Source organism: Aquarana catesbeiana, linkage group LG07 (genome assembly GCF_042186555.1).
Source record: "Aquarana catesbeiana isolate 2022-GZ linkage group LG07, ASM4218655v1, whole genome shotgun sequence".
Classification (NCBI taxonomy): domain Eukaryota; kingdom Metazoa; phylum Chordata; class Amphibia; order Anura; family Ranidae; genus Aquarana; species Aquarana catesbeiana.
In genome coordinates, this window is record NC_133330.1 from 288,386,748 (window position 1) to 288,412,183 (window position 25,436).

Here is a 25,436-nt window from a genome sequence, read left to right on the forward strand (position 1 = left end):
ATGCAGAATATTCATTGCAAGTTTATCTTCGTGATAAGCGTGCTATGCAGAGTCCCCGTGATTCAGGCCCGGAAAGGTAAGCAGAGATTTCACGTGGTTCTCTATGTCGGCATCGGATGGAGGGAATCCTCTTAAATGTCTTTTTCCTTTCCAGTAGGGCACTCTACTCTTTGAACATTTAAAATTGTCCGGTTGTAAGAGAAACCTGAAACTTTAGGTGGTTTCTTTAGCTTTTCTTGTTGATTTTTACCACACTAGGCCCCTGTGATGCACCAAGTATCAGAGCAGCCAGTCATTAAGTAGCTTTTATTGGTCCTGTACAATGTAGACATTGGCATTGAACAGTTGGTTAATGGTTGAGATAGTCTGCATGTTTGTATTACTGTGCCAAATTATTTTAGGGGAGTTTTGCAAATGAAAAAAAAAAAAAACAGGCATGTGATTAGAGCTGGACTGTTGTGCTGGCTACTCTGGCTATTGCAAAAATGATTGGTGCAAAAAAATTAAAAAACTGGATTAACTTTAGTTAGTAATATATATTCTACTTCTACCTTTAGAAATAAAATATTAAGGTGAGGACCAAATTGAAAAAATTACATATGGGGTATTTCTCAGGACAGAATTATGAAAGTTGCCATTGAATTCTATTTAAAACCCAGCTGAAGTTTGAGAACCCTTAGCTATATGAACTGTGGCTGAAGAAAACTATAATAGGTGAATGATTTACTGCAAAGCTCTTGAAAATACAGTCCTTGCATTAAGTCAAATCTTCAACCATGGACAACAGAGAAGTAATGTGTAAATAGTGATCTCTCCACCCCCTACTATGTCACCGTCACAATATGATGTGTCAACGACCTGCTCTGCAATCAGTAGAGCTCATACGCCTGCTGATTGTAAGGCTCTAGATTTAGAAGGGACAATAACAGAGCAGCAGTATACAGATGTGATCTCCCTCCTGAAAGCATCTTAACAATGTTAGAGTGACAGCACTTTGCGCTGCTGCAGTGTCTGATTGGCTACTTGTTCCGCCCCTTCTTCTCTCAGTCCAGCTTTGTGTGCTGAGGGTTGCAGGAGGCTGATATAAAGACATATTTATACATATAGAACCAAAAGTATTGGGACACCTGTCTTTACACACACAAGAACTTTAATGGCATCCCAGTCTTAGTCCATAGGGTTCAATATAGAGTTGGCCCACCCTTTGCAGCTATAACAGCTTCAACTCTTCTGGGAAGGCTGTCCACAAGGTTTAGGAGTGTGTCTATGGGAATGTTTGACCATTCTTCCAGAAGCACATTTATGAGGTCAGGCACTGATGTTGGACGAGAAGGCCTGGATCGCAGTCTCCGCTCTAATTCATCCCAAAGGTGTTCTATCGGTTTGAGGTTAGGACTCTGTGCAGGCCAGTCAAGTCCCTCCATCCCAAACTCGCTCATCCATGTCTTTATGGACCTTGCTTTGTGCACTGGTCAAAATCATTTGGTGGAGGGGGGATTATGGTGTGGGGTTGTTTTTCAGGGGTTGGGCTTGGCCCCTTAGTTCCAGTGAAGGGAACTCTTAAGGTGTCAGCATACCAAGACATTTTGGACAAATTCATGCTCCCAACATTGTGGGAACAGTTTGGGGATGACCCCTTCTTGTGCCAACATGACTGCACACCAGTGCACAAAGCCAAGTCTATAAAGACTGTCTTTAAATGACTGTCCTGCACAGAGTCCTGACCTCAACCCGATAGAACACCTTTGGGATGAATTAGAGCGAAGACTGTGAGCCAGGCCTTGTCCTCCAACATCAGTGCCTGACCTCACAAATGCACTTCGGAAGAATGGTCAAACATTCCCATAGACACACTCGTAAAGATTGTGGACAGCCTTCCCAGAAGAGTTGAAGCTGTTAGCTGCAAAGGGTGGGCCAACTCAATATTGAACCCTACGGACTAAGACTGGGATGTCATTAAAGTTCATGTGTGTAACGGCAGGCTTCCCAATACTTTTGGCAATATAATGTATAAACAGTATATATATATATATATATATATATATATATATATATATATAGTAATAGAATATGTGATTGCATTATTATTATTATTTCTTTTCTTTTTGTATGTGCGCAGAATTCAGATTCAAATGTACTAAACTGGCAGAAAGAATGCAAGCAGGCAACAATAGGTGCCTACATATACATTTGGCGTATACCCTCTAATGCAAATAGCAACTTCAATTCCAAACTAGGGCTTTTTTTTTTTCTACTGGCCATGTTTCTCATGCTTGTCCATTAGGATCACTCATCACAGTGATAGATGAATAATGGGTTAAAGATTGAAGAGGTGGTGAGTTTAAAGAGGTATTAAACCCAAAACTAACACAGTCATATATTGTAGCTTACCAATCATTAGATGTGGTGGCTGCATTACTTTTTCTTTTTTAGTCTTTTTTTCCCCTCTGATTTTACCTGATGATCCGGCCAGTAACACCGAGTCCTGCATTAGAGTTCTCCCACTCTGAATGAAAAAGCACAGGGAGCACCTTTGGACAGCAGCTTTGTCAGTTTGGGGGGAAGACAGTGTTAGATAAACTCGCATATTTAGATACACTAACAAATTGAAGCCAAACTCCAGCTAATAATTTATAAGCCGTTACAGCAACAGTCTTTTTCTTTTTGGAAAAAAGTTTTACAGAAATAAATAAAAGTTGATCTTTGTGAGCACCCCTGCCAGCATTGACTGGTCTGTCTCATCCCTGTAACTGATAGATCTGCAAGAGACCTTGTTCTTTTTAAAAAAACAACAGACTTACTGGCTTGATTACCAGGTGAAATTAGAAGAAAGAAAGCCTAAAAGAGAAATCTAACGCAGCCATCACATCTAAGAAATGGTAAGCTACAATATAATAAATGTTTGCTTTTGGATTTAAAGTGGTTGTAAAGACGCAAGGTTTTTCACCTTAATGCATTCTATGCATTAACCACTTCAGCCCCGGAAGGATTTACCCCCTTCCTGACCAGGCCATTTTTTGCGATACGGTACTGCTTCGATTTAACTGACAATTGCGCGGTCGTGCGACGTTGTACACAAACAAAATTTATATCCTTTTTTTTCCACAAATAGAGCTTTCTTTTGGTGGTATTTGATCACCCCTGCGTTTTTTTGCGCCATAAACAAAAAAAGACTGCCAATTTTGAAAAAAAACAATATTTTTAACTTTTTGCTATAATAAATATCCCAAAATGCTTTTTTTTTAAACGATTTACTTCATCAGTTTAGGCCGATATGTATTATTCTACATTTTTTTGGTAAAAAAATTGCAATAAGCGTATATTTCTTGGTTTGCGCAAAAGTTATAGAGTCTACAAAATAGAGGATAGATTTATGGCATTTTTATTATTATTTTTTCTTTTACTAGTAATGGTGGTGATCAGTGATTTTTAGCAGGACAGGTCGGACGCTTTTGAAACTTTTTTGGGACCATTGACATTTATACAGCGATCAGTGCTATAACAATGCACTGATTACTGTGTAAATGTCACTGGCAGGGAAGGGGTTAACACTAGGGGGCGATCAAGGGGTTAAATGTGTTCCCTGGGAGGTGTTTCTAGCTGTGGGGGGATGGGACTGACTGGAGGAGAAGACAGATCGCTGTTCCTAATCACTAGTAAGGCCCCTTTCACACTGGGGCGGTGGGGGCGTCGGCGGTAAAACAGCGCTATTTTTAGCGCTGTTTTACCGTCGTTTTTGCGGCTGTATTCGTCCGCTAGCGGTGCGTTTTTAACCCCCGCTGGCGGCCAAAAAAGGGTTAAACCCGCCCGTACAGCACGGCTACAGCCGTGGTATTACCGCGGTATAGCCGCGCTGTCACATTGATTTCAATGGGAAGGAGCGGTTTAAGAGCGGTGAACACACCGCTCCTTCACCGCTCCAAAAGATGCGGCTCGCAGGACTTTTTTTACCGTCCTGCCAGCGCACCGCTTCAATGCGAAAGCCCTCGGGCTTTCACACTGAACAAACAGCGGAGGCTGTTTAGGGGCGGTTTGCAGGCGGTATTTTTAGCGCAATAACGCCTGCAAACCGCCCCAGTGTGAAAGGGGCCTAACAGCAGATCTCTCTCTCTTCCCCTGTCAGAGCGGGGATCTGTTTGTTTACATTGACAGATCCCTGCTCTGGCTCTCTGTGGAGCGATTGCGAGTGGCCGGTGGACATTGCGGCTGCCGGCCACATGCATTGGCTCCGGCGTTGCGCCGCGGCCTCCCACAGCTCTTAAAGCGTGCACCTACCACAGTTTGCGCAGCCATGCCAACCTGCCGCCGTATAACGACGGCGGCTGGTTGGCAACAGGTTAAAGTGAAAAACCTTCTGTGCTGCAGCTCCCCCCTAGACCCCCCCCTCTTTTTCTTACCTGAGCCGATCCAGCGATGTGCACAAGTGCATCGGCTCCAGCCACTGTCCCTCTCTTCATTGGCTCCTGCTGCTGTCAATCAAATCCAGGGACACGGGAGCGGGGGGCGGGTCCTGCTGTCTGTGTCAATGGACGCAGCAGAGGGACTCACACCTGCACCGGTGGAGAGGAGGGGCCTGGAGTGCCGGCAGGGGACCCCAGAAGAAGAGGATGGGGCACAGAGCAGGTAATTATAGGCATGTTTGTTGTTTTAATTTTTTTAAGAATGAAGGTTTACAACCACTTTAATACTGCTTTAAGCTTTAACTGCATCCTTAGCAACAATAATTGCTATTGTATTAAACTGTATTTGGAGATTTGAAGTTCTCTGCTGCCAGAACGTTTATCAAAAGAACAAAAATAAGGGAACAAAGCGATGAATGGATGACTTAAAATGCCCTATTCTTCTACAGGTGTGAAGTGTGGGGGAGTGCTTTCCGCTCCTATAGGCCGTATATACAGTCCCAACTTCCCAAGAGTGTATCCACCATATACTGAGTGCAGCTGGCTCATCGTTGTGTCCGAGGGATTTACCGTCCAGCTTACCTTTGATGAATTCAACTTAGAGTTCCATGACACATGTGAATATGACTACCTCAAGATTTACAATGGGGCCTCCAGGGATGAAGGGAATCTGTTGGGAACATTTTGTGGTTCCCAGTTGCCCCCAAATCTTACATCATCATGGCACGTGCTGTCTGTTATTTTTCATTCAGACAAACACGTGGGAAGCACAGGATTCTCTGCCACCTACAGGAAAGGTGAGTCAACCGTACATTGACCCTACATTTCTTCAAACATTTATCTGGATTCAAAAGACTGGGAAGCCTTACAAGTAGTTCAAGATATCCATAGACATTACCCAGTGCTCTCCAGGCTTGGTCAGTTCTTGTTTTAGGGGCCCATTTATACAGTTTAACACACACATTTTAAAGCACATCAGCCCAGGGACCCAGGTTAGTTATTGTTTTTAATGGTGCTGTTATTTTATATCGTTGAGAGGAAATCTTATAACTTTTTAACCCATGTAAAAACACAGGAAATTGTTTATGTAAAGGTGTGAATCCAGAATTTCAAAAGTGTTCATCAGTGGTCAGTGGTCTCCAAACTGTGGCCCTTTGCTCGCTTTTATCCAGGCCTTGGGGCATTTTCCCCCCCCACTGTCAGCAACAGTGGGGCATAGTTCCTTCCTCCTACTGACACCAATGATGGGGCACTATTCCTCCCACTGACACCAATGATGGGGCACTATTCCTCCCTCTAGTAACAATGATGGGACACTATTTTTCTCACTAATACCAATGATGGGACACTATTCCTCCTACTGACACCAAAGATGGGGCACTATTCCTCCCACTAATACCAACGATGGGACACTATTCCACTGACACCAATGATGAGGCACTATTCTTCCCACTGACACCAATGATGGGACACCATTCCTCCCACTAACACCAATGATGTGGCACTATTCCCCACACTGATACCATTGATAGGACACTATTTCTCCCACTGACACCAATGAAGGGACACTATTCCTCCCACTGACACCTGTGATGGGGCACTATTCCTTCCATTGATACCAATGATGCATGCAGCACTATTCCTCCCACTGACACCAATGATGGGACACTATTCCTCCCATGGATACCAATGATAGGACACCATCCCTCCAACTAATACCAATGATGGAACACTATTTTTCTCACTAATACCAATGATGGGACACTATTCCTCCCACTGACACTAATGATGGGGCACTATGATGGGGCACTATTTCTCCCACTGATACCAATGATGCAACAGTATTCTTCCCACTGACACCAATGATGGGGCACTATTCATCCCACTGATACCAATGATGGGACACTATTCCTCCCACTGATGCCAAAAATGGGGCACTATTCCTCCCACTGATATCAATGATGGAACACTGTGTCTTCCACTAATACCAATGATGCAACACTATTCCTCCCACTGACACCAATGATGAGGCACTATTCCTCTCCTAATACCAATGATGGGGCATTATTCCTCTCCTAATACCAATGATGAGGCACTATTCCTGCCACTGATATCAATGATGGAACACTGTGTCTTCCACTAATACCAATGATGCAACACTATTCCTCCCACTGACACCAATGATGAGGCACTATTCCTCTCCTAATACCAATGATGGGGCATTATTCCTCTCCTAATACCAATGATGAGGCACTATTCCTGCCACTGACTCCAGTACATTTTCTACTCCCACTGGCCATAGTCCGGCCCCCTAATGTATGAAAGACAGTACACTGGCCCTTTGCTTAAAAAATTTGGAGACCCCTGAACTACATCCATTCACACCTATTGCAGTGGGGGTGTTAAAGCTCAACTCCAGGCACCATTTTTATTTAAAGTGGAACTTAACCTGGAATTTCAAAACTTGCGAGCAAGTTCTGCAATAAAGGCTTTTACCTTCATCCTCGCAAAATGCTTTATAATGACCACCATTGTGCATGTTCAGGAGTTATGTCACCTGGCCAATCAAGATGGCTAAAGACCCCTAATCCGGAAGAAGTTGTGGAGAAGATGTGACCACTGGTAAGAAAGCTTGTGGATGTCACTTTGCTGTGGCAGAGGTAAGTATTGGAAGGTTTAGTTGTGTCTGTTCCCCAGACTTTTGGATTTTTTTAAAAATCTGGATCTTTCTCCCGCAGTACTTCTTCTTTGTCACAAGATATCCTCAGTCTCCCAGGTCAAATCATGGACAGCATTAGTCAGCCCAGAAGACTGAAGACATACTGTGAGTGCCGGGCATCATGGGCCGCCCCCCTGAGGAGGCAGCACAGTGTCCTTCATTTACCATGTACTGGTTTAGAGAATAGTGATGATGTCATATTTACATCAGTAAGGTGCACCGAGTGCAGACAAGAGGTAAAGAGAAGGAGGACCTTGTGGTGTCATGTGGCCAGCCTAAAGACTTAATAAAAGTATATAAAAATTTTTTTAATAAAAACGCATTTTTTAGACCTTCAGAGGAGAGGGGGCAGTGACCTGGTGAGAAGATAAAGTTGGGCTTTAACGCAAATGTAGGTGTGAATCAGTCCTCATAGTTTCCCATTAAAAATACAAAAAACTGCAGCCCATAGATATGAACCAGCCATATAGGAAAGAATAGGATTTCTACTTGAAATGCATTTTAATGTAGTAACATTCACGTGTTTTACTGCAAAACAAGTGTAAATAGGCACTAAACATTAATGACTTTATTTTCCATAAAAATCATATTTTTGAAAACACACAAGACGCTGCCAGATAATACTGAAATGATGCTTCCAGGAACAGTAAATAGGCATATGTATTGATCTCTCAGTTACTGTAAGATAGAGAAAACACACATGTAAAAAAGATTGTTAGTACGACGGAAAGTGGCTAAATATTCTCTGTTACTGACATCATTTTTTCTGGTGCCAGGGTCTTTTACAGCGCCATGATACAAAACAAATCTTCCCGGCACTCGGCACTGCTAGGCAGCAAAGAAAATCTAAAGGTTTTCAAATTTGAAAAAGACAACAGGTCTCAGTTGCATAGACCACAACAAGGTGCCACGACAAGGCCCCTTAATTTCATGTAGTTCTATTCTATTCTGTGAGAGCCCTGACAGTGACATACACTATATTCCTCCACCCCAAACTGACTCATCTATGTCTTTATGGACCTTGCTTTGTGCACTGGTCCAAATCATTTGGTGGAGGGGGGATTATGGTGTGGGGTTGTTTTTCAGAGGTTGGGCTTGGCCCCTTAGTTCCAGTGAAGGGAACTCTTAAGGCGTCAGCATATCAAGACATTTTGGACAATTTCATGCTCCCAACTTTGTGGAAACAGTTTGGGGATGGCCTCTTCCTGTTCCAACATGACTGCGCACCAGTGCACAAAGCAAGGCCCAAGAAGACATAGATGAGCGAGTTTGGGGTGGAGGAACTTGACTGACTCTTGACCTCAACCCAATAGAACACCTTTGGGATGAATTAGACAGCGAGCCAGGCCTTCCCATCCAACATCAGTGCCTAAACTCACAAACGCACTTCTGGAAGAATGGTCAAACATTCCCATAGAAACACTCCTAAACCTTGTGGACAGCCTTCCCAGAAGAGTTGAAGCTGTTATAGCTGCAAAGGGTGGGCCAACTCAATATTGAACCCTATGGACTAAGACTGGGATGCCATTAACGTTCATGTGGCAGGTAATCCCAATACTTTTGGTAATATAGTGTATATTACAGTATCTGCTGAACACTTTCATGTGCATGCACCAAAATGCAACAAACAGAATTTTTTTTTAGCTTTGTTAGCAGTTAAACAAGCAAAAGGTGAACCTATTTTAAGGTGACCAGATTTGCTAAATAAAATCCGAGGGAAGAGGAGTGGAAGAGGGTAGGGATAACAGCTGCATGAAACATGCATTGCAACAAATGTTGGGTGTGCCAATTTGTGCTAACAGTGGGAGGGGCTTAAAGGGGTATGGTTTAATAATACTTGAGCCTACTTTGATCTGGGTGAAGAGTGCAGGCCCAGGTGTACCCTGCAGGTCACTATTACAAGCAAGGGTAAGGCGGCAAGTAATCCATATTGCTACCTCCCAGAATGAATTTTCCACAAGCCAAGAGGGCAGTAACTAGGTAGACTACATAATATCAACATGTGACAACATCAATAACCGTGGACAATCATGGGAATGGACACACCCCTCCCCTCCCTCCTCCTGCTCCAGACCAATCATAGAAATGCTGCTAACATGGATTACTCTTTATATATAATAATGCTATTATTAAAGCAGGAAAAGAATTTTAGCCATGGACAAAATCAGGGAAATTTGTTTTGTCCCCAAAAACTGGGGATGTCTGGTCATCCTGACCTATCTACTGTATCTGTTTTTATTTAAAACAAAGTTGTCCTGTTGAGTGCCTAGGAATTCAGTGTAGGATTGCATACTTTGTGAACTACCCCTCCCATTGCGCAATGCCCATTTAACTTATTAAATGGGCTGAGCGACTTGTGTTTTTCTTAATCTTTTTCAAAAGCGCTTTACTAAAAGCTAACCCAATTACTTTAAGTATGCAAAATAATATAATGAGACCACACATTTCTGTGCATACTTACTGGACTTCAGCACATGTGCTGTATCCATTGTATATACACTCTAGATACTTTTTCTTCCTTTGGAATTATTTATTTACTTTTTCTTCTTTTTCCTTTTTTCTCTTTCTTTTTCTTTTTGTGTGGTTCCTGCCCCCCTCCCTCTATTTCACTGTTGGAGGGGAGAGGGCAGGGATTGATAAGATAAATTACATTGTATATGTTTCAAGGTAATGTTTGGAATTTTCTAAAATGCTAAAAATAATAATAATAATAATAATAATAAATAAATAAATATATATATATATATATATATATATATATATATATATATATATATATATATGCACTGTAGAGCAACTTTGAGTGAGAGCTGTGCTCTGCGGTGTCTTTGTCTTTTAAGAAAACAGTGCCAGTACAAAGCTGCAGTGACTGTTCCTAATCCCTATTACTTATTTATTTCTCATATTAATACAGCGCCAACATATTACACAGCACTTTACAGAGTAAATGGAACTGTAGAGGAACTTAAAGGGAGTCAAGTGTTAATATAAGCATTCCTATTAATGGTCTGTTCAGTCAAATGTGATAGTTTGGGGAAAGGCCAAACCTGCTCTCCATGGTCCCCTACAGGTGATGGATGGAGGCTCCCCCAGTGTGTATGATATATTTTTTGTTATTACATATTAACCTTAATTAATACATTTATAATAATTAAGTGCTAGTGAAAGAATGGGAACCCCTTGTAATGGTTCCATTGAATCCACCCACTGGCCATCCCACTGAGTCCTTCAGTGCACCCACTTTTATTTGAACACTCTTACAACCTAGAATATGAAAATGAATCAAATCCAGCAAACAGACATCCCCATATATTCAGCAAAGAGACAGCTCCAGTCCCCCAGTCTCTCTCACCTCCTTGGTCTTGTATGGTATGTATGGTATATGATGGCAGTGTATGGTATGTATGTATTATATATCCCTGATATGGTATATGTCCTCTGGTCCCCAATCCCACCTCCTTGGTCTGGTATATGTATGGTATATGACCCTGATATAGTATATGAATGGTTGTTGAAGGTATGCAGACCCAGATAAATTTCAAAAACAAAACCTAGAGTTACTTAGAGTAGGGAGGGGTTAGATTCTTTGTCACTGTTGTCCCAAACCCCCCACCCCCTTCACAAGATCGCCTCCAAATACAAAAATTTTAATTGTCACCAAAACAAGTAAAGAGGGGAAACCTTCTAATAGGGACATTCCCATGACTACTGTTAGAGTGGATTTCCCTCACTTTGGAGCAATGGGACACAACTGTCAAAATTAAGTGACAGGGGTTTTTACCCATTGCCTAATCCATCCAAAAGTTTAGCTGTAACACTTTTCAGACAGAACTATGTTTTAGTTGTGGATAATCCAACTTTGCTCCCAACCTTTCATTTCCAGGAGCAAGCCAAGGTGTTGCCACCAGACCCTCATCCTCTGTTTCTTCCCTTGGTAACTAAGCCTATTTTTGTTTGTTGATCTCCTTACTCCTAATACCATTTTTAATTTCTATTTCACGGCTAAATTCTGGCATGGGAACAATTTTATGCTTGACCATTCTAGGAAGAACTTTGTGATCAATAATGTTGTTACTTTTAAATGTTTATTGAGTGTTCATAAATCCTACAATAACTGATTATTGAATCTTTGTGCTATTGTCTTAAAAAACAAAAATAGATAGTGTACATGGGCCTTATGTCTGGCTTTAATTTAGAAATGTATTAAAGTTCCACTTACAAAGAGATGTCTCTGCTGCATTAACTCCCAGATAACATTGCTTGAGTTTTCTAATCAAAAGCATTAACAGATTCCAAATTGAACTCAATTAAGCCTTCCCCTTGGATTGCATACAGCATATCTAAAGCCGCCTCTTTTTATTATTTATTTATTTATCTTTCAAATAAAGCATGGTTAAAAGTAAATCCTTTCTTGTTTTTTTTCTTATTGACTGTGTCTCATTGGGGAGATTTCCCTTGACTTCCTGTCCCAGAGAAACAAAGGGAAGTGAGTGGAAATTGCTCCAAAAAAATGGAAATACCATCTTGGACAGTAGTCACTAGAACAGGTTTCCCTCTTCAAATATTTCTTTCTTGTCTCTGTTCTGGTGACAGCTGTAAATTTGGAATCTCCCATCAATTTGTTCTCTGTTTTTGTAAAATTGTTCAAGGACCAAAAAAAAATGTGAATCTCTGGGCGTTTACAGAGAGCAATAAAGAAGCTTAAAGAGAGTCTAACACTTCTCCACTCAACCCAAAACTCAGTAAAAAAAAGTTTTAACTCTAGGTACACTTTAGTCTTCCTTGTATCCATATGTTAAATATATCTATATAATTATGACTGCTTTAAAATGCTAATTTCTTACTGATATTACCCAATATTGCCAATTTCGGCCACACAGGGTGAATTACTGAGCCCACAAGGAGGAGGAGCTACATAAATGTGGGGGTGATTTTGTCCATGTAAGGAATTTTTTGGCAGAGTTTGGTCAGATTATAGGTGTGGCTTTATATTGTAGTGATTGATGGTTTGTGTTTGCTTCATACTTTGTCATTCAGATATCTGTGGAGGAGTGCTCACTGGCCTTTCTGGAGTTATTACCAGCCCTGACTACCCTGATAATTACCCCAACAATGCGGAGTGCCACTGGCTGATCCGGGCTGCCCCTCACACCCACATCCGCCTGATGTTTACAGACTTCCAGCTGGAGAGCCAGGAGTGTAACTTTGATTATGTTGCTGTCCTTGATGGCAATGGTATTGAAGAACAATTCCGCCATTACTGTGGTACCACCAAGCCACCAGACATCACATCGTCCTCCAATGAGCTGCATGTGATCTTCAAATCTGACTTCAATATTGGAGCCAGGGGCTTCAAGGCTCACTTCTCATCTGGTATGACATTTCTTCTCTCCACTCTAATTTAAAATTAGACTCCATAAGTATTTGATCAAGTTAGATACTCACTACTAAGTTTGCAGAAAAAAATCCACAAGGGATAAGACAGTTGTCCTAAGAAATGCACATTTTAGTACAGTAATCTTCATAACAGACTCAATTCTGCTATCAATGCTAAGCAGTGGAGATGGATAAATCTGTAGTGTCGGCTAATTAAGGCTGGTCATATATTTTACAATTTTCCTTTAGATTTACCAAAACCATATATTATGAGGTCAAACCTAAACACTTTCAATTTGTATGCAATCAGGCAGGCCCTTGCACTACATAGTTGAAGGTAACTCTAAAGGAAATTGAATAAGAAAATTGTAGAATGTATGGCTTTAGCTTTAATCTGACAGCCACCACCCGTGTCATTCAGAATATGCAAACAGGGACTGCATCTGTTTAAAGGCAGGTGTTCTGCTGCGGAAAAATTTCTTACCTGGCTCATTCAACAAAAGTCAATTGAAAAAAAATAACTTATTTATTTGGGAGGTGATACTGACAGGGCCACCGATGGAACAAATTTTGGCAGATTCAGCGGGAATCAGAGAAAATTTGATCTGTGAATGGCTGGCTTTACAGTTGGTATCTTTAGGATATTCTGTCAGGGTCCAGTGGCACGACCAGATGGATATTGATTAAATTGGAAATATGTCTGGGCCATTCTGTTATAGCTATTATTTGGTTATGTGTTCACCTTAAAGTGTTTGTTAAGCCACTTGATGCACTTTATCCCATCCTGACTGTTGAATATTCCTGTGTGCCTCTGTGACTGTTCTTTATAAAAAGAATCTGTTCTTTACCAGTTTTCAGAGCAACTATCGCCGCTCACATGACCCGCCGGCTCTCTCCTCTCCCAATCTGACAGCTGCAGCAGGCGGGGCCGAGGATTCCCCACTGACGTCAGTTGGAGGGGATGGGGAGAGAAGGAGAGAGGCAGTGGGTCACGTGAGCGGTGATCAGCGCTCTGAAAACTGGTAAAGAAAAGGTTATTTTTATAAAACACAGACACAGGGGCACATAGGATTATGAAACAGACAGGATGGGATAAAGTTTAATTAAAACTTCAGCAGCAAGAGGGGAGGGGGCGGGCCCTAACACAGGAGCAGACAGGCAGGAAAGGAGGGGGAGAGAGCACAGAGGAGGACAGGAGAGCTTCGGATGACAGAGGCACGTAAACTCACTACGGTATATCATGGCTGCTGAGCCCTGACACAGGTTACAGAGGGGGTGATATAGCCAGGCAGGATCAGCCAGGTTTTTAGGTGTTACAGAGGGCCAAATTACACAGCACAAGCACATGCTTTAAGGGAACAAGATCAATATATATATTTTTTAGGTTAACAAAGGCTTTAAATTGAATCAATGGCTCACCTTGCCTTGTAAAGTCCAAAGAGCAGGTATTTCCAGATGCTATTATGTACAGTTTTCCATGAGAGCACCCAAGTATCTCAAAAACCTGTACACTCTATTTTCAAATCATGACCATAATTTCCTTGGCTGTTGCTTGGCTTGCCATCTGTTATTCACCTTTGATAGCTAAAAGAAGGGCATAGAGCAATGGTTGGCTACCTATGTGAAACAGGGGGACTCAACTGCAGACTTTGAAAGCCACAAAGGGCCACACATAATGTTCAGTATATCTAGTGCTACAGAGCACTGCCAAAGACTGGAGACTTAATACAATAGATGGTTAGAGACAGACAACATTTTACAGGTGTTGTTGAAGACTGGACACAAGCAACAGGAGACAGTTAGAGACTGGGGATATGGTACATGAGTCTGCAAGAGACAACTGGCCATTACAGCCCATGTACAAATCAATGCTCCCACTCCCACTACTAGGGTCTGTAAAGGGACATATATAAAGTAGTACCATAAGGCCACAGCTTGGGCACCAATGGCATAGAAGTTGAGAGAAGGAGCTCAGCTGCATTTGAGGTCACCAGTCTGGCTTTGCTGTATGGCAGGTGTTTCTGGATCGCAATACTTTAGCGGGTACTACAGTTCATGTACATGTAGTACAGCTGTGTATATATTTCTTTGAGTGGTGTTCAGTGGCTGAACAGTAGTGAACTCCTGTTAATAGCACAAAAATGGCCTTAACAAATATAGACATCTAAGGGTTAGCATACAGAGTCACATAGGGAAGTAATTACCACACCCCCAACCATTACTAGAGACTATACACTGCAGTGGCTAGTAACTAGTTCTACGCACTTGATTGTGGTGCATCTAAGAAAACCACGGCATGATTCCTACAGTTTTAGAATAAACATCTTATATCTTGTATGTGCTAAACATCTCTGTAAGGAAGGTGTGAGCGAAGCATAGAGGAGCACTAAGAAATATTACAACCTACATTTGATTCATTGTGACCTTCAGAGTATTTATTGGAAGACAATAGGATGAATGACCCAAGAGTCATTTGATGACTCACCAGAGCATGACATTTTTTAACGTCCATGTATCGGTTCAAAATAAAATTTGTGACACAGTGAACAAAATCTTCTATTGTTTCCAAAATGGTCCTTATCCAATGTTCTTTCATTTTTTTCATCCCTCAGGTGAATGTCAGGATGTGTTCAAAGCAGTGAGGAGCAATATCACCAGCCCTCGCTATCCAGAAATGTACCCCAATAATATTATCTGTCAGTGGAACATCCAGTTACCCCCAGGCTTTCGTATTAAGATGTTCTTCCGAGACCTGGAGCTGGAGGAGAAGAACAGTTTGACGGAACAGTGTGATTATGACTATGTGTCGGTTTATGATGGGCAAAATGAAAGCAACAAACTTCTGGGAAAATGGTGCGGTACAGAGATCCCCTCACCAGTCATGTCTAGCAAGAACAATCTGCTACTGGTTCTCGTGACGGACAGAGATACAGCCAGTAAGGGCTTCTCCGTGTTTTACATTGGCGGTAAGTACGCAACAGCAATAATTTTGCATTAGCTAGAGTTTGTGTTTGGATTGTATTGGGTCTTATTTCAAAATGGGACTGAGACAATATTCTCTTTTAGATGATAAAAGTTACTCACTGCAGATATTCTATTTCCCAGGGCAGACAAGTGAAATGAATATTTTGATTTGTTAATGAGCAGCAGAGGTGATTCTTCTGTTAGCCTTATTAATAAGTCATGCATATTATGGCCGCAAGAAACTGTGTAATATCCATAGGGCCCAGGAACACAAGGGGCCCACTACTGTCTGGCAGTTTAATGGTTTATCTAGAGAGCAGGAGAGTATAGCAAATATTTTCAATAAAGTAAAGGCATACTCAGTGCAGGCACCACTGTTAGATGGCTATGTATGGAATTAGTATGTATTATTTTTCATATTTTAAGGTGGCACAGGTACGTGGGTGAAGCCGAGAGACTGAAGTGACCATATAATAACTTTTGGTACAGGTCCCTATCCTGTATTGATGTCACAAATCATTACAGGGCTAGTGTTATAGACATGACATTATGGTTGGAAGATCCAAAAGCCGTATGATCTTTTTGTTTAACGATCATGGTTTAAATATGCATAGGTATTATGCTGTGCATCTATGTTTAAAGAATTTGTCCTAGGAAGTCAAGCCATTGCCTTGCAAGAGCTGCCTATACACACTTGCTGTAGCCTCCCAAATCCTTCTATCATGGTGGAATTTCAAATTATTTTAACACTCAGAGCACCCACACTTCTGAGCCGTTTTAGAGCTTAACTCTAAGCTTCACTTTTATACTAATAGGAATATGCAGGAGGCAGGAAATGGTATGCATGCTTAAAAGAAACCTGTGCCCAGATAATACACACTAAAGTATTTCCATACTTTGGACAAGTAGTAAAATCACTTTAAAACAAGCTGTCATTCATCTCTGTATCTATAAGCAATATGGAAAAATTAATTTCAAAGTTCACAACAGAGGCACAGTGACTTTCCCTAAGAGCAGATCTTGGCAGGCTTGCCAGCCCTCTAATGTAAACACAAAGCAAATGTTTCTAAGCTGTTTGAAATTGACTTTAGAGTTTTGTGATCTTTGAGAATGAATACTTTCTACTTAATACTTACATGCCATTGCTGAGCCTATCATCTACTAGGACCCCCAGGTCCTTTTCCATCCTAGATTCCCCCAGAGGTTCTCCCCCCCGTGTATAGATTGCATTCATATTTTTGCACCCAAATGCATTATTTTACATTTTTCTTCATTGAACCTCATTTTCCATGTAGTTGCCCACCCCATTAATTTGTTCAGATCTTTTTGCAAGGTTTCCACATCCTGTGGAGAAGTTATTGCCCTGCTTAGCTTAGTATCGTCCGCATATACAGAGATTGAACTGTTTACCCCATCCTCCAGGTCATTTATGAACAAATTAAACAGGATTGGTGTCTTTCTAATATTTGTTTGATATTGATGCCAGCTATATTTTGCAGCACATACGGTCCCACCCCCTGACACCATTCTTCTCTAGGTGTCAGGAAAACGTGTCAGAAGTGACTCATACTGATAGCAGAGGAATGAATCAGGAGACAGAAATGACACTTACTGCTTTTAATTGAGACAAGTACACACTATAAAAGTATATTCTTGTTCATATTTCATGTCTGAAGTTTACGACCACTGTAAATGATTCCTTGCCGATGGAGCTCCCTTGTGCTTTGGCAGTGGGCTGTCACTTGGTGCCATTATGTCCAATGCAGGGCTATGTACCCTGCATTGATCTTGATGACATCAGGACTTTAGACCGTTGGAGCATGGGAGGAAAAGCTGTGGGGACTGTTCTAGCTGTGGGTAGGAATGGAGGATTGGGTAAGTAAACCTTCTTATACCTAATTGAGAAATTAACTCTTGCAGTGCAGGCACAGCAAGGGCGAATTTTTTTAGTTACCCCGAGTTGGGATTTAAGATTAATTCACCTTTAAACATCCCAAAACATTTCAGTAAAGTGCAAATGAACATAGTAAATACTCCAGGCCATTGTTGACTTACTTGACATGAATTACGCAGAGATAAGCAGCAGCTGACAGCGTTGTATTAATGGTGTTCCACTTATATAAGGCAGCAGAGGGATGTGTCCTCTCCAGCCTCTAGTGCTGATTTCAGGCACAAGTTATGAGACTTGGTGCAATTAAATTATTCTGAGACATGAGAGGTCCTAAATAAGGAAGCAGGAAAGCAAAGGAAATGCAATTTCCAGTGATTTACAATCCGTCTGGCTTGGCCAGGGGATTCAGTTTCGCCCTCTCTTGCTGTAATGCTCTTTTTGTATATAGGAAAACCTCTTAATGGTTTTCTAATGTACTGGGCATAAGAAGCCTTCCTCATCTCTTATTGATTTACTAGAAGAATTACAGACTCAGCCGCAATGTTGTTACTTGCAAAAATAATGCTGGCATTGTGAATTAACCCTTGCTGAGGTTTTATAATAAAAGAGTACCTGTCACCTGTGCTTAGTTTATAAGTGGAGAGTAGAAGCCATATTACTGACAAGCCAGTTTATGATTTCCTGAGGAACCATTGTCATTCCGGTGGCATCCAATGTCTTGTACCTTAGCCCTCATCCTTCCACGGAGTCCGCCTCGGTCCACCTGCTCAGCAGGAGATCTCTCCGTTGATCTCAGCTGAGCCGGCGGATGACAGGTCCCTCTCTGCTCACTGAGTGGGGAGGGGCTTGTCGAGCGCCGTTGGTTTCTATGGAGAGATTGGACGAAAGCAGACAGCATGTCCGTTTTCATCAGATCTCACCCAATCCGATCCACCAGCGACAGATCTGAACGTAGAGGCATCCGTCTGCTTTGATGTCCAACCCTGCACTGAAAACTGCCTCCCATATGGAGATGGATATACCGAGTATCCCCCCCCTCTTCCCCAACAGGAGACCTCCTTAAGAAAGTATGGAGGGCATTCCGGTAAGCCCTATCTATCAGAGGCCCACTAGTGTTAACCCCTCTGCGGAATAATTCCAGATACCCGGAATTACATAAATTGCAGGGATTCTCTTCTTGGAGACAGAAGGGGATTTGGTTCTTTCCGCAGATCTACACAGGGACCATTCTGAAAACCTATGAACAATTATGCACGGAACTCATGCTACCCTTCGAAAGGTTTCTACCAGTATCTTTAACTTAGACATGCCCTGCAGACTCAACAACAAATGCATCCCTTAGCTGTGTCGGCCTCTTCTCTGCTGATGGGAGTCCTTTGGGCTGATGCCTGGAGGGGACTGATATCTAAAATGTACTCGGAATTGATGTCCTCCATCCAGGATCATGCCTCCTTAAAATGTAGAACCCAGTGGGTGAATGACATTGGCAATATAGTTGGTTAACAATGGGACATGGCTTAAGAATCGATACCCGCAGTCTCTGTTTCGGCCTCCCATAAGCTCTTGCAACTGTTCATTCTGCACAGAGCCTATCGGACACCTTTACAGCTTCATGACTGGGGCTGGAGAGACTCCCACCTATGCCCAAAATGCAAGGTGCACATTTCATACACTTGATTTGGAGATGCCCGAAACTCCACCGTTACTGGGTGGAGGTGTCCCACCAGATCTCCAAACTAGTCCAGATACCTGTACCCCTGACTTCTAGTGTGCCTACTAGGGGCAATTGATGTAGAGATGTACCCGAAGGTAATGTATTACATGATCACCAGACTGCTATATCTGGCTAGAAAACTCATAGCTCGATACTGGATGGCATCTACGGTCCCCACTGGGAAACAATGGATCAATTATGTCAACTGCCTTCTCCTTTGGGAACAACTGGCTTACCATCGCAGGAATGCTGTGCGAAAGTTCGACCTTAGTTGGCAACCTTGGCTGGTTGACCCCAGCCTTGCCCCACTGCAGTTGGTGATGGACAGGCTCCTGTGGTGGTAACCCACCAAGAATACCAGAGAGGGAGGGGAGAGGTAGAGAGGAGGGAGGGAGAGAGGGAGAGAAGGGAAATAGGAAACACAGGTTATGTTATGTTCTATTGTAGAGCACTAGACTCCGCACAATCCATCGGCTGACGAAGTGTTTAATACCGATGTTTTACATCTGGTCTCGAGTGCTAGTTGTTGGTTTAGTTGAAGATCACAATATCTGTAATGTCTCCTGTTATTGCTCACTCCTTATCTATGTTTGGGACAATCTGTCATATATAAACAGTGTAGTCCCTCGCGCAATCAAGTGAATCAAACTGATCTAATAAAAATTGCAGCTAGACCTAAAGTGTATACAGTCCACAAAATTGGTGTAAGATAAAAAATGATCAGCGCAACTTAATAGAATAAATGCATGTTACCTGTGAACAAATAAAAAAACGTCCTATGTAAAATATAATCCTGTGCAAATTTATGCAATGAAGTGTACTGTGCAAGATGACACAAAATATTGCAAGATACAAAATAAACTCCTGTGCAAATAACGAAACGTGCAAATAGCTAATAAATAGTTAAACAAACTGTGCAAATAAGCATGAAGTCCCAGAAAGCTCAAATATATAGAACTATATAGTATAATAATAGTCTACTGTGTTTAAAATAAACAAATAAATAAATAAAGTGCTGAACGTGTCATCAAAGGGTATCTTCATTCGGGGATCTTCATAAACACCGCTTAATGCTCTCTGGACTCGTACCTCAATATGAAGTATATACAGCGTTGGCAATCAGCTTAGCTGGGGGACATCTATGGATCTCCCAACTTTTAGAGACAGTAATAGCCAGTGGTGTTTCTCCAAATAGTGTATTCCAAATGATGGGTTCCGGATTCACAGCCATTCACGGAAAATGGGCATATAAGGGGATAAAAGAAGGATCTCCCATAGTGGAAACTGTTTAACGTTTTGCACTATGGAAATGAAAATTTGATGGCTATTCCAGAGCTCCCTACCCTCCCAAATAAAAAAAGGAACTGTTCCCACCTGGTCTGGTTCTAATCTGAAAATGTTATGATTTCTGTTATGCTTTCTTTTTTTTCTTTCTGATCAGTTGTCCCAGTTAACGTCAGCTGCACCCGTACTGACTTCAACATCCAGATTCCAAGCCAGTCTGTCCCTCGGCTGGAGAGGAGCCACATCTACCTGGGTACACCAGCCTGTGCTGCTCAACTCTCTGGCAGTAACTTTAAGATCTATGCCCGCTTTGATACATGTGGGACAGAGCCGAAGGTAAGCAGCTGACTAGCTATGCACAGTTGTGACTATCATAAAGCAGAAGGAGGTACATTCCTATAAGTGTCCTCCATTTACCATTGGTAGAACTTTCTTGCTAACACATACATCAAATGTGTGATGGACTGAATGAATGCTGTAGAGAGTGTAGACCTCCTTGGAGTCCTCCAAATACCCAGCATAAGGAGCAAGCCTGGAACAGCAATACAATCCCTAAGAGAGGTCCATGGAGTTAATGGAACCCTGTATCCATAGATACACTATATTACTCAAAGTATTGGGACGCCTGCCTTTACACTCACATGAACATTAATGACATCCCAGTCTTAGTCCATAGGGTTCAATATTGAGTTGGCCCATCCTTTGCAGCTATAACAGCTTCAACTCTTCTGGGAAGACTGTCCACAAGGTTTAGGTGTGGGTCTATGGGAATGCTTGACCATTCTTCCAGAAGCGCATTTGTGAGGTCAGGCACTGATGTTGGACAAGAAGGCCTGGCTCGCAGTCTCCACTCTAATTCATCCCAAAGGTGTTCTATCTGTTTGAGGTCAGGACTCTGTGCAGGCCAGTCAAGTTCCTCCACCCCAAACTTGCGCATCCATGTCTTTATGGAGCTTGTTTTGCACTGGTGCGCAGTCATGTCGGAACAGGAAGGGGCCATCCCCAAACTGTTCCCACAATGTTGGTAGCATGAAAATTCCAAAATGTCTTGGTATGCTGACGCGTTAAGAGTTCCTTTCACTGGAACTAAGGGGCCAAGCCCAACCCCTGAAAAAAACCCCACACAATAATCCCCCCTCCACCAAATGATTTGGACCAGTGCAAAAAGCAAGGTCCATAAAGACATGGATGAGCGAGTTTGGGGTGGAGGAATTTGACTGGCCTGCACAGAGCCCTGACATCAACCTGAAAGAGCACCTTTGGGATGAATTAGAGCGGAGACTGCAAGCCAGGCTTTCTCGTCCAACATTAGTTCCTGACCTCACAAATGTGCTTCTGGAAGAATGGTCAAACATTCCCATAGAGACACTCCTAAACCTTGTGGACATCCCTTCCAGAAGATTTAAAGCTGTTATAGCTGCAAAGGGTGGGCCAACTCAATACTGAACTCTACGGACCAAGACTGGCATGCCATTAAAGTTCATACAAGTGTAAAGGCAGGCATCCCAATACTTTTGGTAATATAATGTATATATGGGGCTGACATGATCCTGAAAATTTTAGTTTCTTAGTTTTTTCTTTGCTGGTCTAATGGCTTGAAAAAATTATGAATAACTTACCTGGAATAAGCTCCAAGTTCCAAGTTAGTAACTCAGAGGTGAGATCAGAGTATTATTATGATAACTAAGCGGTTAGTATTTTCAGAAGTTGGTTAGAAAAAAAAACAATGTTTCCAGGCAGAAATTTACTTTATAAAGAAAAAGCAAAAATAAAAATAAAAATCAACATGAGCTTTTACTTTTGAAAGCCAAACTTCAGCCGAAACAGTTTTTTAATGTTTAGGTGTTTAGAACCTTTGTTTAGTGTGTGTGTCCCTTACTTGAGAAAGTTCCCATCACTCCTGGGTTTAGCACGACAGTGATGAGAAATCTCTCTATAGTGGCCAGTGACATCAACAAAAACATTTTAGTGGCGTTAATAAAGTAAAATCTTCTGTGAAGTGTTTATTGCAGACTGGGTGTTCCTGGCCTGGTGACCCACATTCCTAACATTTCTTGTAATGGTGTCACAGGGACAGGAAGTGAGGATAAATCCAAAAGACGTTCTAAACTTACCCACTCTACTCGCAACTAAATAATACATTCTGGCTGAATTTAGGCTTTAAAAGGAGGTTGTAAACCTCTCTGTGGAAGTTGTACCTATAGGTAAGCCTATAAAAAGCCTTACCTATAGCTGCTGTAAATATCTCCTGAACGTGCGCCGTTTAGAAGATATTTACTGTGTTTTGCGCTGTGAAGAAACGCCCCCCCGCCCCCCTGTGCCGTTTCTTCATGAGCGAGTGCCGTGACTGGTGGTTCCCGCGCGCATGAGCGGGAGTGACATCACGCGGCTCCGGCCAGTCACAGAGCCCGAGTCCGTGGCCCCAGGAGGAAGAGGGACAAACATGGATGTGGCCTGCAGCAGGGACAGCACGGGCTTCGTTTGCAGGTAAATGTCACATAATGTGCTAGTTTGCGATGCATACTAGCACATTATGCTTTTCGTTTGCAGGGGCAGAGAAAGGAAGTAAAACCCATCAGGGTTTACTTCCTCTTTAACTCCTTTTTGAAGAAACTCTTTCAGGGCACAACCTTAATATTTAGCAGAACATCTGATTCCAATGCATTGCGTGCCCCATAATCTTACAATATATAAGAAATTTATTTTGGTAGTGATGTCTCTCTGCTTTTCTTGCAGAAAAGGAACAACACCTCAGTCATTGTGAGCACACTTTATATAGATTTCTCTCTAGGTGCTCAGGAGGACATTCATCAGTACGAGGTGCAGTGTGAACCCAAGAGGAAAGAAGCCTCTGTACGTATCCTGTCTGGTTCAGACCCGGCTCAGCTCCAGGGACTGGTGGAGAATACTGAGCAGTCCCAGCTTCCAGAGGCAGAGGCATCAGAGAGCAGTGATCGGGGGCAGGATAGCAGTGACGTGGTCTTCATCAGCATCTGTATATTGGCTGGAATCCTCATGATCATTGCAGTGGTGGGGTTGGTTCTACTGTGACCTTGTACCTCAGACGAAGATCAGTATAAATCAGTATGACAATCATTACAAAGTAGGAAGGTTTGGAAGAATGAGGTGCTATTAGTGAAGACCTAAGCTTCTACAGCTAAGGAAGAAACAGTCCATCTGGGTATTCGGAAAGAAAAGCCTGGCAAATCCAGAAGCTGAGAACATAATAATGCAGTCGTCTTCACAGCTTAGCATTGAAAGTCAATCCAGACTCAAACTGATACAAGAACAGGCATCAAAAGCACCTGCACATTCCTTTAATTCTGTGGAAGGAAACTCTTGCGCTCCCCAGGGGACCTTGGGTGTCCTCAACAAGCAGACTTTGGTTTAAGCTGCAAATAGTATCCAATGTGCACAATTCAATAGCCAATAGAGTTGTATGCATCGCAAAGATGCTGTGTCGCACCAAGCTGCTACTTGAAGCAAAAGTTGTAGTCTGCGAGCTGTGTACACCAAAGGAGATACTTCCCACAGAACTAAAGTCATATGTAGACATCATCTGAGGATTACGCTTATCTGATTATTTATTTTTTATGTATGCCAGGTTACATTACTCAGACAAATCTAGGCAACCAGTAGAGTTCCAAGAAAACCACCAAGAGGGCAACTCAGAAAGACTACACAGTTCAGTTAAATTGATTTTAAAACAAATTTTCGCAGTGCCAGATTAAGCATTGGTTTTAGAAGGTCTGGGTTGGACTATAGTCTCTTTCCAGTGGTGTAAAATGTCCTCAAGCAAAGTTAAAGTAGAACTATAGACAAAACTTTTTTTTCCATTTTGGATAGTCGGGGGGGGGGGGGGTTTATAACCTCTGTAAGATTTATTTTTGCGCTCTTTGTCCCAATGGGGTGATTTACCTTCACCTCCAGTGCCACAGCCAAAACAGGAAGTGAGAAGAAATCCTTGCAAATTAAGTGAACTTCTTGGGGACCCCCAGGTCACCAGAACTAGTATCCCCAACTGAAGATTTCCCCTCTATTACTTTTTTTGGGGACAACCCAAAGATTGGAATTTACTTTCAGTAATAATGGTAAGCAGGACAAATAGAGAGGGTGAATCTCCCCAATGGGGACACAGACAATAATAAAAACTGACAGGTGTTTTAAATCCTCTATCCAAAATAAAAAAAAAAAAAAAAAAAATTAGGCCCCTTTTACACAGGCTGTCCCGATCAGGTCCGTCTGTTACTTTTTCAGGCGAACCTGATCGGACCCCCCAGTCTCCCCTATGGTGTGGCGGATGTCAGCAGTGACAAGTTTGCTGACATCTGCTGCTGTCTGATCTGATCCTATCCGCAGATTCCAGACGGATGGTGGTCCAATTTTCCATCCATCTGGCGGATCAGATGAAAATGGACAGGTGGTCTCTTTTCATCTGATTTTCTCATAGAGGAGAGTGGGACTGGGTCCGTCCCCGCTTACTGAGGACCTGTCATCCGCCTGCTCTCGAGGATCAGGGGAGCAATCCTCCGCTGAGCAAGCGGAGTCTGTCAGGCAGAGGCGCCCATGTGAAAGGGGCCTTAGTTTTATTTTAAGTCTTGTTAGATGACTTCTGGCTGGCCCCTTTTGCAGGTATAGCTATGTAAAACATTAAAAAGAAGTGTGTATGCAGTTTAAAATCCAGTAATACACGGTCTCACCCTGCTCTGCACATGCTTAGTTGCTCTCTATTATTAGGCACTGCGGAATTTGTAGAGGCCGTTCTGCTGACAGTCTTAAAGCGGAATTAAACCCTAGTATCCTTTACAGCCAAGGAAGCTGCTTCAGTTTGATCTGAAACTGCCATGGTGCTGCATATATGATCAGTTATGACACCAGCTATTGGATAGTAATAAGGAGAGCCGGCAAAACTGTAATCCTTGAAGTGACATTTATTGGTACATCAGAGTGACAATAAAACAATAAAGCTGACGCGTTTCGGCAATAGCCTTAGTCGTAGCAGCTATTTGATGGTTTGACACTTTGGTTGTGGACACAAGCAAACGTGACAGCTAGCAATCCCGGCATTCCAGGAATGCAACTGTTTTT

The 25,436-nt window shown here is 42.3% G+C and overlaps 1 protein-coding gene across 1 annotated transcript; it reads left to right on the plus strand.

Moving 5' to 3' along the window:
- Window positions 1-23,536, plus strand: CDCP2 (CUB domain containing protein 2). The gene is made up of 6 exons (XM_073591476.1): window positions 1-76; window positions 4,850-5,197; window positions 12,157-12,492; window positions 15,108-15,461; window positions 20,506-20,684; window positions 23,085-23,536. The coding sequence occupies exons 1-6, from the start codon at window positions 1-3 to the stop codon at window positions 23,397-23,399; spliced, it is 1,608 nt and encodes a 535-aa protein (XP_073447577.1). The 3' UTR covers window positions 23,400-23,536.
- The last annotated feature ends 1,900 nt before the right edge of the window (window positions 23,537-25,436 follow it).